Source organism: Schistocerca nitens, chromosome 6 (genome assembly GCF_023898315.1).
Source record: "Schistocerca nitens isolate TAMUIC-IGC-003100 chromosome 6, iqSchNite1.1, whole genome shotgun sequence".
NCBI classification, from domain to species: Eukaryota; Metazoa; Arthropoda; class Insecta; order Orthoptera; family Acrididae; genus Schistocerca; species Schistocerca nitens.
The window spans coordinates 571,828,645-571,845,352 of record NC_064619.1 but is presented as its reverse complement, the minus strand read 5'-3'; the positions used below and the strand labels follow the sequence as shown (position 1 = coordinate 571,845,352).

Genomic DNA, 16,708 nt, shown 5'->3' with positions numbered 1-16,708 from the left:
TACACAGCTATCTGATTATTTAACAGAGAAACAAACATTTTTTTTACTACATCAGTGACACACGTTTACGCAGTTACACAGTTGGGTAACTTCACACTTGTGAAATTGTATTTTGTCTGTACTTTGTGAAATGTTCATATTTTTTCGGAACCATTGTGATGCTATGAGAGCGTTGAATGATGTATTTGGTAAGGGAGCATGATTTTAAAGTACGTTTGAGGTAGGTGACACTATTGAAATGAGCAGAGAATTTTCTTTAGGTTTTGAAATGATTGCATAAAGCTACGATGTTTTTGAGATTTGACTGAGGTGTTATGATGTTATTTTTACAACGACGATGTGTATTATGCTGCTGAGGTATGTTTATGGTCAATAAGCTGATGCTATATGAGGAATTTGATTATGCTACATATCTGTTATGATGAAATATTGAAGAAGTGTCGACGAATATTTATATGTGTAATAAGGTAAGGAGTAATGAATAGTGGTTAGGGACTCTGACTTGTGAAAAAGGATGTTGGAAACCAAGAATTGTACTTTAAGAGTTATGAAATGTGTGTAAATGCGTGAATGTATCACAATGCCGGCGAAAATTTTTTGGACACTGTTATATTCATAAGATTTTGTATCTACACATTTGCAACTCAAATTCTCGACCTGTGAAATTTTTTATATGAGACTGCCACTGTAGCGGAAACTGCTGTCATAAATATTTCCGTAAGAAAGTTAAGTGACCACCTGCACGTAATGCGTCGTGGGCACCCAGCTGTGTCACACGCCTGGAGAAAAAGCCATTAGTGTGTGCCTTTTCAGAGGCACAGGTAGAAAAAAAAGGGAGGCAATTATCCTCGCTATTCACATTTCTTTGTAGAAAGCATCGCAAATACGACACGTTCAAACTTGAAAACATCTGATTATACTGTGGAGCTCTTAATTTATGATATTTACTAAAATGCCTAATGAAACGATGAGAAACATTTCACGGCTATTGTCTTGCTAGTTGAGAGAAATGCCATATGGCTTGCTTTATGTATTTATTTACTCATTTTGTTTAATATCTAGTTTCTAGCTGCACTGCAGCATTGGTTAAAATAAAATTTAATAGATGCACTAATATAAATATTTTATGCCTATAGATCCAGTAAATAATTTTATGATCTATTCAAAAACACGAAGGAGCATAAAAAGACATTTCCCTTCACAGGAATTGCATACGGAATTTTCTTTTCAACTATTTGGTAATTTTTTTGGTAAAATAACTTCTTGTGGTGCACCACTTTAATTACATAGACATTAAGATGTGAATATACATTTCCCTTGTCTGCATTGTTGTCTTTAATGTAATATTTTTTCTGCTTGAGCTTTGTCATGTTTAGATATAAGTTATTGCATTTGCTGCTGCTGTGTGCCAGGCATAGTGCTACTGAATTTGACTTTGTATTACGCTGTTAAGCCAGTTTTACTACGGATTTATTTTTCTTGTTTGCTGCACAGTGCCTTATATTAGTTGTAATATTGCAATTGCTTTGCCAATTTGAATTTTTTGTCATTGCTGTTTGTGTTAATTGTTTTGTGCTGCTGCATTGCCTCGTCCCTTAGTTTAGCATCTGAGCTCAGTGGATTTAAGTTAGCTTAAGAGGGGGTAGACTATATAAGAAACTAACTATGATGAATTGGAAGAAATGCATTGAGAAGCTATAAGAAAATGGTTTGGCCAAAAAAGTATTTTGAAAGAGGATATGAACCAAAAAAGCAGGGTTTAGGGACAACAGGTTTAGGTAGGATTTTCTTGGAAATAAATGATGAGGTAAGATAATGGAAAATAAATAATGAGGTAAGAAATGTGTGAACATATAAATACAGAAAGCATGCTTGGATAGAATTTTTTTGGTGGAAACAAATGTTGAAATAAGAGGAAAGATATATGGAATGAAGTTTTGGGGTGGACTGCAGTACCAAATGTCACACTGAAAACAAACCCTGTCCTGTATTTTTGTGTTATTACACTATGTGAATTTGTGTTTTTCCTGTCTTAATGTGTTTAGCTAATAAGAGCTATGTTGTAGAACTTTTCTAATACTATGTTATTTACTTTGTAAAGATGTTTAGACATTATTTACTCTTTTTTGTTTTAACGCCCATGTTGATGTTTCGAAAGTTATTCTGATCTTCTATGTGTGTACTTATGTCATAATTCCTGTAACACTGATGTATATGTATATTTCTATTCTTTTGTAAAGCCTGTATTACTACAAATGTTATCAGTATTGTTATGTTCTTTAATGATGTATTTTGTACCTTTGTAATTGTATTCTTATGTTATTAAGTTGTAACTGACACCAGTTCATCAAATTAAGTAACTTGTAAGTTCCATTTCACTGCACATGTTTCTGTTGGTCATAGTATATGGACAATATGTGAGAAGTAGGGACTGATAGCGTTTGGATGTGTGTTGATAATTCAGCAAGGGACTGGTTAACAGCATTGCTGGTTCTAAGAACAATTCCAAAAACTTTGTGAGTGCACAAGTGGTGGTTTATGGACTTGCTATATTGTCTGCAAGACTTCTAAGGACTATTCCAAAAACTTTGTGCGTGCACAAGTGGTGGTTCATGCTATATTCTCCGCAAGACTCTTCGATGGTGATTGTGCACCTGCACAGTCGCAACAGATGGCTGTTGGCCGTCTCTACAAGGACTACAGTGGGTCTGCATCTTTGATGACCCACCAATACCATTATTTCTACAAGGACTACAGTGGGTCTACATCTTTGCTGACTCACCAGTACCACAATCTCTACCAGGACTACAGTGGGTCTGCACCTCTGGTGGCCCACCAATACCATAATCTCTACCAGGGCTACAGTGGGTCTACTCTGTGATGACCTACCTACCAATATTCTTCAAAACTTCGAATGACTCTGCTGTGGGTTTGCTCTGTTGTGGCCCATTACCTGTCTGCATGTCAAGAGACAGCACTGTCTTTCCGTTGGAAGGACAACACTACTTCTTCAAGACTGCATGGAAATCCATTAATTCCGTGTGCATTTTCTTTTACTGCTCAGACATTGAGAAAAACACTGTTATTTTACTGTGATGAAAAATCAGGACTGTCTTTATGGACTGTGAGAAAATTTTAACTTTTGACCAACATTGTATCAATAAGTGTGTGATATCTTTGTTATTGTAATTGTGAAAAAAATTTAACAAATATGTGTTGGCCAGTGCCCAAAACAATTTGTAAAATTTTGTGTGGGGAGCATGGGGTCTATGTAAGTAGGCTCTTAATGTTTTCTTATTGGCAACGTTACGTAGCGCTCTGTATGAAAATCACTGGCTGTGCTGTGTGCAGTCTGTGGCTAGTTTGCATTGTTGTCTGCCATTGTAGTGTTGGGCAGCGGCAGCTGGATGTGAACAGCGCGTAGCGTTGCGCAGTTGGTGGTGAGCCGCCAGCAGTGGTGGATGTGGCGAGAGAGATGGCGGAGTTTTGAAATTTGTAACACTGGATATCATGAACTGCTATATACATTATGACTTTTGAACACTATTGAGGTAAATACATTGTTTGTTCTCTATCAAAATCTTTCATTTGCTAACTATGCCTATCAGTAGTTAGTGCCTTCCGTACTTTGAATCTTTTATTTAGCTGGCAGTAGTGGCGCTTGCTGTATTGCAGTAGTTCGAGTAACGAAGATTTTTGGTGAGGTAAGTGATTTGTAAAACGTATAGGTTAATGTTAGTCAGGGTCATTCTTTTGTAGGGATTTTTGAAAGCCAGATTGCGTTCCGCTAAAAAATATTGTGTGCCAGTTTAAGGACAGTCATGTATAATTGTTCTAAGGGGACGTTTCAGTGTGCTTGCTTTTGTAAGAAAGCAGCCAGAATAAAAGTTAGAAGTGGAATATGTTTCTAAATTAATTTAATGATTATTTTGTATTTCGGTCAATTTTATTAAATATTATATTATAAATTGGCATTGGAATGACGTAAATGATTTTCTGATTAGTGATTGGCTCAGGCAAATATTGCCACGAGAATGCTCTAGAAGGATCGTTCTGAATGGTCACTCAGACCATCAGCCAATCAGAATTAAGCTGCTCCTGGGCGGAGAAAGTTAGATAGGCAGAGAGTGAGGTGGCATCGAGAGAGTCGCTCGCTAGCGATCGTACGTGTAAGACTATGTTAGATGTCACTGTGCAAATTGCATGTAAAATGAAGAACTACACTCCTGGAAATGGAAAAAAGAACACATTGACACCGGTGTGTCAGACACACCATACTTGCTCCGGACACTGCGAGAGGGCTGTACAAGCAATGATCACACGCACGGCACAGCGGACACACCAGGAACCGCGGTGTTGGCCGTCGAATGGCGCTAGCTGCGCAGCATTTGTGCACCGCCGCCGTCAGTGTCAGCCAGTTTGCTGTGGCATACGGAGCTCCATCGCAGTCTTTAACACTGGTAGCATGCCGCGACAGCGTGGACGTGAACCGTATGTGCAGTTGACGGACTTTGAGCGAGGGCGTATAGTGGGCATGCGGGAGGCCGGGTGGACGTACCGCCGAATTGCTCAACACGTGGGGCGTGAGGTCTCCACAGTAAATCGATGTTGTCGCCAGTGGTCGGCGGAAGGTGCACGTGCCCGTCGACCTGGGACCGGACCGCAGCGACGCACGGATGCACGCCAAGACCGTAGGATCCTACGCAGTGCCGTAGGGGACCGCACCGCCACTTCCCAGCAAATTAGGGACACTGTTGCTCCTGGGGTATCGTCGAGGATCATTCGCAACCGTCTCCATGAAGCTGGGCTACGGTCCCGCACACCGTTAGGCCGTCTTCCGCTCACGCCCCAACATCGTGCAGCCCGCCTCCAGTGGTGTCGCGACAGGCGTGAATGGAGGGACGAATGGAGACGTGTCGTCTTCAGCGATGAGAGTCGCTTCTGCCTTGGTGCCAATGATGGTCGTATGCGTGTTTGGCGCCGTGCAGGTGAACGCCACAATCAGGACTGCATACGACCGAGGCACACAGGGCCAACACCCGGCATCATGGTGTGGGGAGCGATCTCCTACACTGGCCGTACACCACTGGTGATCGTCGAGGGGACACTGAATAGTGCACGGTACATCCAAACCGTCATCGAACCCATCGTTCTACCATTCCTAGACCGGCAAGGGAACTTGCGGTTCCAACAGGACAATGCACGTCCGCATGTATCCCGTGCCACCCAACGTGCTCTAGAAGGTGTAAGTCAACTACCCTGGCCAGCAAGATCTCCGGATCTGTCCCCCATTGAGCATGTTTGGGACTGGATGAAGCGTCGTCTCACGCGGTCTGCACGTCCAGCACGAACGCTGGTCCAACTGAGGCGCCAGGTGGAAATGGCATGGCAAGCCGTTCCACAGGACTACATCCAGCATCTCTACGATCGTCTCCATGGGAGAATAGCAGCCTGAATTGCTGCGAAAGGTGGATATACACTGTACTAGTGCCGACATTGTGCATGCTCTGTTGCCTGTGTCTATGTGCCTGTGGTTCTGTCAGTGTGATCATGTGATGTATCTGACCCCAGGAATGTGTCAATAAAGTTTCCCCTTCCTGGGACAATGAATTCACGGTGTTCTTATTTCAATTTCCAGGAGTGTATTTGAGTTCATTGCGTTTATAACTAGTCGTAACTAAGGAGGTTTGAGTTACGAACGTTTTGAGTAACGTTAGATGTTTCTGAATTAGTTAATTTATGTGTTATGAGCAAATGATATTTCGGTCATTGTGAAAATTCCACGTGGCACATACCTTATTCTTTATGGAATATTTAGGCGAGCACTTCAGACATTGAAGACCACTGATTCGACCAAATGTATTAACTGGCTATAGTAGTGGGTCAGTGAATGTCACATCGAACATTAATCGGGTCGGATTCATAGATATTCTGGCTGCTTTGCCATGTGAAATTATGGTGTATTGAATGTGAACTTGGAATGATTTAACTGCTCGTTAAAAATAATAAATTCGGACTTGATAGCAATTTCACGTGTTTAGTGAAGTAGGTGGACAATTAAGGTGAGACAGTACGAACGGCGACAAACAAAAACCGCGCCCCTGCAACTTTTCTATTTCATTGTCCTAGAGCCTATTTTTCTCAGTTGTACTTATCCCTTTCTCCTTCTTCTAAACAGTACACTTTTATATTCGTTTCTTCCCCCATCATACTCTTACTTATTGAAATCCTCTCTAGGGTAAACTTACATCCGTCTGTCTGCCTCCTTCCACGAAATAACACGTTTCTCGCTTAGCTTAATAATTCAATTTTCTCTCTTAATTCTTTCCTCCAAACGGCCTTTTATACTTATTTCCCTCATATATCCATTTTAATATCAACTTTTGGTACTTTCCTCAAATCATATGTACTTCTCATTTTCCCCCAGAATATCTCCTCAACTATATGTTCACCGTCCTCGACGGAACAAACCAGAAATGATTATCTCCTTCTTACCTAATTCTTTACTTCCTTCCTACTTCATGACTTCGTTTTGTTCACAAAAATCAACTTCTTTAGTTTTTCTTCTTCAGACTAGCATTTTTAAGAGAGAATTTACTACTATTTCGTCACACTATCCACATGCCGATCTCTATCTTTCTCATTGCTTTCTACTGTTTCCCCAGAACACAGTTCGTTTGCAGAGGAGTTACTTTAGTTCTAACTTTATTGTTTTTCCTTCACTATTATCCTTTTAACCTACTGCGAAAGTAGTCCTATTTATTTAAATGAGATGTATACAAATTAAAAAGTTTTATTTGTGTGCATTTTCTTAGGTTTCCTACTGTTTGATTTCTGGATATTTAATACAACTAAATTTCCTTGTGGGGCTAATATTTTTTTTGTTTTACTCTTGTAGAATTTCAAATGACTCACATGGTGCAAACCTAATGATTTTCCTGTTTTTGGATTAATCAACTCGACTGCGCTATTGCGGACTACTTTACTTACTTTCATAGGGTCTTTGTGTATCGAAAAGAACTAACTTTAACGCCGTAGCCTTCCTATTGCTCAGTGCTAATCTTACTAGGTGTTGATGTTATACTCTGGGTACAGGAGGGAATTTAATTCCGACTTGGGTATCAATAATGGTGTTGCCAATGGTGCATTATCCTCTCGGCATACCATTTCTCTCTCGGTTTCGTATAAATGAACTACGTCCTTCACAATTTGGTCATCATAAATTTTTGTACATCTGCCTATATTAGGTGTTAACAACTCTTGTTCCTCATCATCGGTCAAGTCACAGTCAATTGTCTCCCAGCATGCTGGTATTTGTATCTGATCACCCCTCAAAACCTATTTCAGAATCTTGCTGATTAAAGCTAAGTCTATTTATATGTTTAATTATAAAATCAATCTCATTTGGCGACTGAATCGCTTGTGACTGGTCTTCGTACCGTTCATCTCGTCAGTTCTGTGATTTACCAGGATTTGGTGGCCTCAACTCGACTTCCTGCACCGGTTCATTTAGCGTGTGTTGTCCTGCTGAAGTCTGATTCTCCCAACCTTTCTGCGTTCTAGCATCCCAGTTCCACCCGAATAACTTGGGTTTTGTGGTGGAAAACATCTAAATCTTCCTGCTTCGTTTGCACGGTGATCATATCGCGAATCAAAGTTACCACCATGGTTTCTGGGACCAAAGCCATTATTGTAATTCCGCGGCTCACCAAAACCATAGTTATTGTTTGACCTCTGTGAGTTGCCAAAATCTTAGCTATTATTATCCGATGGGTGATTACAATTCTTCCCAAAACGATTACCTTTCCCAACATTGTTATTGCCATTGTAAGCATTACTGAAGGCCAACCGGCTGCTATTATTCCCCCTACCGTTAGTTTGTCTCACTGCACGTTGCTTCTATGCGTCATCTTCACTGAAGATGACTTCAGGTTGTTTTAACACCCCTGTAAATTCCTGTATATTATCTCCTGCTCTACCAACCAATGATTGCTGATAACGCAATGGTAACTTCATTGTGCACATACGTATCAGTTCCCCATCACTGTACGGATTGTCTAAACACTGATTCCTTTTTGCCGTTTCTTAAAAAAATCTAACTGGCTTCTTTTCTCCTGAATTTTCGAATGACTCCTTCTGTAGCAATTCATATTTTATCTTATTTTGGTTTTCCGTGGACCAGTATCGCTCCAAGAATGCACTCTTAAATTGTTCATACGGCTGTTTGCAGCGACTCTTTGCATGGTTTCCGCTATTGCACCTTCCATATGACCACAAATGAAGTTTATGTCTAAGTGGGCAATGCACTGGTAAACCGATCTGGAATTGATGTATAAATGTGCGGTGGTGTAAGCCGTTCCGCTTTCTTTGTAATGTTGGAATTTTCTGACTGTCAAAAAGTGATCATTGTCAAATTATTCTATTGCATCATATGGCATTTGTGTTTTCGCAACATTTCCCGTTCCCTTCAACTGAGATTTACAGAATTTCTTCAGTCATTATTTTACTACGTATAAGCTAATTCTACTAAAAATGCCAGTAAATTTTTAAAGCAATTCTCTGTGGACAGAGATTTTAAATACCGTTACAAGAATGTGGTGCTTTACTTTAGTAATTTCATGATGCCAGAGTGTACTAGGATGACACTTTACACACACAATTGATAAGGCGAGGACGTACAGTTGAGTAGCCAGCATGTCTTCAGTATCCAACTCCTTTTAGTTTCCTTTAATGAGGAATGCCGAAGAATGAAGATTATAGAAAGAGACCAAAAATACTGAAGGCGCTACAAAGATGCGTCAGATGGTCAAGAAGAGTCGTCGTACCAGTCACATCGGCAGTTTTCTCAGGGGACGACAATGGCGTTGTATCGTTCCTAGTAGTGGTCACTTCGAATACATACGGCCGCCCAACAATGTCGCATTATTGTTAACTACACTTCATTTTCTCCGAAGAATTTGTGTATCAAATAATGACTAAAAAATTTGAACCTTCCTTGCACTGCAGGAAATGTTGATTAAGTACGCAACAGAGGAACAAAAAATTTACTATAAACAATATTTTGTAGGTAGAATGAAATAATTTATTGTCTCTTCATCGTTTCCGACCACAAATAAAATGTTTACAAAACAAATAGTATAAAATGTTACACAGACAGGCAAAGAGTGTGAAAGATGGCTGAGAGCAACCAGTGAGGTAGTTTTGGTTACTTCCTGTGGGCCAGTTTCAGCTGTATACCAGTAGTGGACATGAGAACCGCGGACCACGTACTGTACTGAAGAGGCACCGTGGTTTCTTCACATCGACGAACTTCGTATTTGGACATCAAGTACGCCAGACCAATCTTAGCCTGAAGAAGACCTAGCCGCATTCCTGGAAGACAAAAATTAGTCCAGTCGCATGAGTCTGACGTTGATTTCCAAAATCCTCGTGTACAACTAATCGGGCTAAGATTATTTTCCAAAGGAAACTCGTATGGGGAAAGAGACGACTGCAAAATCACGATAGTTACGAAACGAAATGCACTTATTTAAGACAATGTAACCAACGTTGCTTATCAATCTACCACAGAAAAAAAATTATTATCATGAATCTGATGAGTTATAAAGAGACTATCGTAAATTTTTCGCATTACATGTCTGTTGCACCCATATTAAGAGTCTGATTACTTACCTATACAGTTACGAGGACCTTCACCAAATGGCATGTACACGTATGGGTGTCTCGCTGCTTTCTGCTCATCTGAGAACCTCTCGGGGTCGAAGCGTTGTGGTTCTGGGTAGTATTCGGGGTCGTGGTGGAGGGCGTATATCGGGATGAACACAGGCGTCCCTTTCTCAATAACAGGCCCACCATCAGGAAGCTGGAAGTCGCGTGCACACCTCCTGTCAGTGGCCGCTGCCGGTGGGTGTTTTCTAAGAGTCTCTGTGGAACGGAAAGAAAGCCTTTAGGAAATGAAGTAACTAACACCGTCAATAGTTGTTACAAATTTATAGACTGTAAGCCTTTCAGTGGTTCCGCTAAAACCAAAACGAAGCGTTACATACACGCGCTGCCACTATGTCTTTCTTACAATGGCTGTCTCTGAGCACTATGGGACTCAACTGCTGAGGTCATTAGTCCCTCTTTCTTACAGTAGCGATATTTTATTCGCTAACGGACTGGGTGTTGTGTTGTCCTAATCATCATCATCTCATACCCATCGACACGCAAGTTGCCGAAGTGGCGTCAACTCAAAAGACTTGCACCAAGCGACCGGCCTACCCAACGGGAGGCCCTAGCCAGAAAACATTTTTTTATTACATTGTATTATTTTGACGTGTTTTAACATCGGGTGAAGTATGAATTAACTCAATCCTCGATAGGCTTGTTGTGAACAGGTAATGCAACACATTTTTTTCTAAAAATACCTGGTTTTATTCAGGATTGCAAGACACCAATTATTCTCCACGCTTTTGGCTACAAAAACGTATAATCTCCGTTCGATGCGATGGCCTTGAGCCACCTTACTTGAGGGCATGTATGCCCGCTTATTGCCAATCTACCGGTCGACGTCGGAGACCACGTGTCACGATCAGTGTCGTAACGTGCAGGGAATGGTCCTTCGTCGCTCTTTATGGTCTTCTGTTAGGCAGCGAGGAGCTTAGCGGGCACAAACATTTGAGTACCCCAACTGGAAGATGAGTGTCAGCAGGACCAACAGGAAAGTACAGTTGAGCAGCAAGGTGCATGATTCTGTCGCGTCGATCACCTCGAATGAGAGTCATGGAACGTATTTGCAGGTGCGAATATGGAGAACCATTAAAATTTGAATTCGACCGGGACTCGAACCCATATTTCCTGCTTATCGTGAGCGATCGCCTTACTTTTAGGCTGTCCGGGCACGCTTCACTGTCAGACCCAATCTTCAATCATGTGTCTACAAATGGTTCAAATGGCTCTGAGCACTATGGGACTTAACTTCTGAGGTCATCAATACCCTAGAACTTAGAACTACTTAAACCTAACTAACCTAAGGACATCACACACATCCATGCCCGAGGCAGGATTCGAACCTGCGACCGTAGCGGTCGTGCGGTTCCAGACTGTAGCGCCTAGAACCGATCGGCCACTCCGGCCGGCCATGTGTCTACAATCTGTACTCATACATCCACATATTCCATACAGGGAAGAATTTTTAAGTGATTGACGTTTGCTCGGGGTTTGGCAGATATACACGACATTACAATGCCTATGTCGTTTAGAAGTGCGATGCAAAACTCCTTCGGACATGCATGCATGTGTGAACAACACAGGCCCCGCAGTATCGTATCATATCGAGTGAGAGTGTCCACACGTTCCAAAATTGTAGAAATCACAGCCGTGTGCGGCCGGCGAGCACGCCAGAGATCGGACAGGTTTGCGCGTGATTATTACAATTAATCAAACGCCTCGCCCAACGACTCACCGTGCTTTTGCTCACTGCCAGCGCAAGCCCCTTCGAATATCTGCGATGCTCTGGTTTTCCGCCCAAAGAAACTCAATGACAGCTCTCTGCTTGGTGCCCATCTCCGTTATGGACGCCATTTTGAAGGCTACGTATAGCGTCGCCAGCTATGGGAACTTCATGAAACTATACGGACTGAAGGAGGAATATTCTGCGACGGCCACTACAAAATTAATTTATCATAGAAAGACACCGAACGATCGTTTCTACAAGGTGTACAACTTTGCTTCCGCCGTTTATCCGGAACATTTGAGGCTTTAATGAAACAAAGTGGTTACACATGTATCATCCAAAGTATTTTCCATCGCTGGCCACTGCTTTCTCCCATCTTTCGGGCAGTGTACGAATCCTGCGTGGAAAAAATTGTTCATCTTTTGAAGTGATGCACGAATCGATCCAATCATGAGATCGGAAGTGTTGGTCAGCCAGGCCATGCGCCATTGGTCTAAAAAGGTGATAGTCAGAGGGAGTAACGTCTGGAGAATACGACAGGTGGGGTAGGACTTCCCACTTTAACGTTTCTAAGTAGTTTTGACCTCTTTTGCAACGTTGAGCGTTGTCGTGCTGCAATATCACTTTATCGTGCCTATCGCTGTATTGGGGCCGTTTGTCTTTTAATGCTCTGCTCAAACGCTTTAATTGTGTTCGATAAGGAGCACCTGTGCTTGTTTACTTGGTTTTAACACCTCATTGAACACGACACCCAGCTGGTCCCAACAAATGCAGGGCATGATGTTGGAGCCGTGAACATTCGGTTTGGCCGTTGACGTGGAAGCATGGCCAGGATATCCCCATGAGTTTTTGCGTTTAGGGTTATCGTAATGAACCCATTTTTCGTCTCCAGTCATAATGCGATGCAGAAATCCTTTCCGTTTTTGCCTCCGAAGCAACTGTTCACAAACACAAACGCCGTTTCAACGTCTCTTGGTTTCAACTCAAACGGGACACAAGTTCCTTCTTTCTGAATCATGCCCATAGCCTTGAGACGTTTCCAAATGGCTTGCTGTGTCACTCCAAGAAATCGTGCGAATTCTTCTTGAGTTTCACTCAGCAATATATACAATTCTGCAGCTTCGCAAACATTCTCTCTTACACCACTGTGCCGGTCTACGACGTTAAAATCACCGTTCTTGAAGCGTTGAAACCACTCACGACACGTTCTTTCACTGATAGCTTACCATACGTACTTGAGAGCATTCGTTGAGACTCAGCCGCTGTTTTCTTCACATTGAAACAAAATAGTAACACCTCCCGCAAATGACGAGAATTAGGCTCGGAAACTGACATTTTCCATCAAGAACAACTTTATGATGTAGACACAAATCGACTAATGTTTGAATGAAGTTATGTTGACCGAGGTCCAAGCTAACTGCCTGACGTCTGCGATCTGTTTCTTTCGACCGCTAGTTATCGTTGTCGCCACCTATTGGCAAACGGCGGAAGCGAAGTTGTACACCTTGTACAATCACTGTCCAAATAAGTAGCTCAACGTGATCTAAACTCTTTCATGTATTTGGTTGTGATTAGATACGTTGTTTCCATTTTTTTCGGTTTCACATTAATTAATTCAATAACCTCCCCGCTGCTCTTACTCACTACTGAACAAAATTAGAGCATTATCATCTGCTTCGCAACACCCACGTAATACATGAAATCTTTTAAGTGGAAAGTTCGGTCGGTGATAACCATTCGAGATTGCTTGCCTGCGAGGTGTTGGGCATTGTTACAATCTATTACTCTTTGTTTATTCATGCTTCCGCATTTTCAGTGAAATATGTAATCCGAACTTGATCAATTAACAGCATTTCATGGGTTTCTAAATTCTGTGGAAAACAATATACAATCGCACCAAAAAGTATTGGCACAGTTACATTTTAGTGGTTGTAGGTTAAGAGAAACATATATTTCAAAACAGAACCCAGACACGTGCCACCTTACATTACACAGATTACAAATATGTCAAAATCACCTGTCCGTAAAGTAACATACAGTGTTATGAAATTAAACATCGCTTTTCTGCATCCAAAAAAGTATTGGCACACGAGTATGAATCGGACAGTGTGTTCGTTTTCATCATTGATGTTCACCTTCTAATAGATAGTGTGCATCCCTTAAGCATCTACAACAGCACGTAAACGCTAGAAATGCTTTGTATTAAATTCCAGGTGATATGACGTGTAATTTGGTCGTTGTCTTGCTGGAAATGAAACACCCCAGTAAGGCCCAATGTCTGTGCACTAGAGTGTAAACTACCTCTCAACACGTCGATGTATCTCATATGATCCATTGTACCGTGGATTACAGCTAGGTTTCCAACGCCGGACGCCGCCATACAGCCCCAGACCATGATATCGCCCCCACCGTGTTTGACTGTGGGATGCAAGTGTTTGAAGTCGAGGTGCGTATTCGGCTTGCGCCAAACTTTCTTTCTTGCATCAAATCCGAACACATTGAACTTCGATTTGTCGCTAAATATCACAGTCTTCCAAAACTCCATCAGCTTGCTGATGTAGTCCTTGGCAAACTGCAGGCGTTTCTGCTGGTTAATTTCCGATATGTATGGCTATTTCCTGGCAGAACGTCCATGCATGTCAGCCTCATTCAATACATTTCGTATTGTTTGAACACCAACCATATTGTCGGACTTTGTATGAACAACCTCAGCAATAGTTGCGGCACTTGTAGCAGGTTCCTTTCGAGCAAGTGTGATGATACGGTGACCCCCTCTGGTTGTAAGCACTTTTGGACGTCCAGGACGACACTTATTCACTGTTGTTCTAGTCACTTTATATTTACGAATGATGGCTTGTGAATGGAGCAATACCACTCTCTCACGCAACGCCACTGAATGTTCCTTCTTCTTCGGCCCCATGCTGACCACTATCGCGCAGTACAGCAACATACTAGCGACTGGGCCGTCAACAACAGGCAGTGTCCTCTGCGTCAGCAGATGGCGTTCCGGTACCTGAAAACCCAGCAATTTACCAGGAAGCCACCCTCAGTGCCAATACTTTTAGTGTACGGAGGAGATACATGTTTGCCTTAAACACTGCATTTCTTTGTTGATGCTAGGCACTGTGGGCAGAATTTTAACGTCTGGTATGTGAGGTAGCACGTACATGTGCTGCGTACTTGAAGGTGCAGCGCTTGTAACCATCAACGTTAAATACGCACGTGTGCCAATACTTTTTCGTCAGGAGATCATTGTAGGCAAAACCACCCGTTTCTTCCGTCTCCTCTACTTCTCTATCACCATTTATGGCCGTCCTATCACCCTCAATCCCATCCTCAAGTACCTTGGCGTCACCCTTGACCATCGCCTCTTCTGGACCCCCCCCATCTCCAGACAATCCAAGCCAAGGCACGCTCCTGCCTCCGTCTCCTCAAGCTACTTTCTGGCCGTACATGGAGTCTGGACCCCTCCACCATCCTCCACACCTATAAATCCCTCATCCACCCTATCCTTTGCTATGCCCACCCTGCATGGATCTCCACCCCTCCTACCTTTTACAAATCCCTTCAAATTCTAGAATGCCATGCGCCCCGCCTCGCCTATCGCATCCATCTCCCCTCCCCCATGTGGATCCTTTATGACCTTATTCTGTTCCGGCACCTCCTCCTTTTCCTCGAACGGATACGGATCCTCTACACGTCCTGTAAACTTGATCCCCCTCGCCCGCTTGTCTCTCCCATCCTCTCCCACCCAGTCTGCTGCCGCGCCTGTATTCCCATGTCCCACCTGCTCTCCATCTCTCCACTCTCCATACCCTCGCCCAAGGTGGCTTCGACTAACTCCCCCTCCATGATGATGCCCTCATCCCCTCCATCTACCCCTCCTACCAACTTTGATCGTACTCTACCACACCCTGTGTTTTTTCCTTAGGGCACCCTCTCGCCCTCCTCCCTTCCTCCCTCCTCCACCCCCCCCGGCTTCCCCTACCCCCCTGTACCTTCTTTCCTCCCTCTCCCATCTCTTTTGCCACTAGCATCTACACCCTCCCCTCTCACTTCTCCCCATCTTTTCCCCTTTTTGGCAGGTCCCCGGACTCGTACACGTATAGTGAACTTTCGCGCGCCGGAGATCATCGCCTAGTGTTCGTGTGTGCCGTCGTGTTCGTGTTCCAGCGTTTCAGTGTTTCATCGTTTGTGCTCCATTGTTCGCGTGTGTCGTCTCCGTCATCTCTGTGCGTGTCCACATTTCTGAACGTTTTTATTTTGGACACTGCGCCCGTGAACGGCTCCGTGTGTTTTAATTTTGTGTGTCTACGTTTATATATCCACCATGTCTGTTTTTAGATTGTCTCCTGTTGTATCATTAGTCATATCTGTGGCCGAAGAGCGGCGTAGTTTGCCGCTGCTGGCCATCCTGTATCAGGTGTGAAAATAACAATAAAAAAAACAAAAAATACTTTTTGGTGCGGTTGTAATTTTGAAACAGCTTTCGAAAGTATCAGAAGTACTGTATAAATAAGGGAAATGGCTTTGAGGAGACTTGTTAACCACTGATTGTTCTTTATAATAATTCTAGTAACCACTATAATTCTATGGTTGGAGTCATGAACGATGGTGATCTAGTTTAGTCTCGTTCTGCGCACCTACATCACTCATTCTTCGACAGCCAAAGGGCGTTGCGTACTGCTCTGAGCGCTCTGTTGTGAATGTTGTATGCTATGCGAGCAGTCGACGCGATCGTAGAGATTTTCTTAGTGAATTATTATTCGATCTGTTGCGAGTTGTCATATCTGATGATGGTAGTAAGCGATAAATTCTACACAAGTGCAAGACCTAATTTGCAGGATACACGCTGACAGCAGGCGCAAATCACGTGTATGCACTTACCGCAACTGTAAGGCTTGGAAACGGCAAGAACGTAATCCCCGTCCGTTCCCCGACTTGCGCTAACCGCAGTCGTTCGTGGATTGGGCTACAGTAACTGCATTGGACTACACATCTTCTGTTTTATAGAGCCGTTAGCTTCCCATGGACATCAAAGCAATTTCGGAAACGATCAGTTGATAAATGGGTTAGGAAGAAAATCCGAATGAAGTTCCATGGCTTTTATCCTGACCTGATAACGGAATGACATTTCCCGACGGAGATTGGAAGCTTGCTCCTTGCGAGCTCCCCCACTACGCTCGATATGCTTCAGGTTCATATTTCGGTTACGTGATACCGGTCTCAGTTGCTGTTATCAGGAGAGAATCTAGCGGAATCTAGCTGGTA

At 42.9% G+C, this 16,708-nt stretch overlaps 1 protein-coding gene across 1 annotated transcript in view; it reads right to left on the bottom strand.

The window, feature by feature from the left end:
- Nucleotides 1-16,708, bottom strand: part of LOC126263476 (probable cytochrome P450 6a14) — a 148,705-nt gene that overhangs the window by 126,670 nt on the left and 5,327 nt on the right. Inside the window, exon 2 of the mRNA XM_049960570.1 lies at nucleotides 9,673-9,924. Coding sequence (XP_049816527.1) covers nucleotides 9,673-9,924 — 252 coding nt within the window. The remainder of the gene's footprint in view (nucleotides 1-9,672; nucleotides 9,925-16,708) is intronic.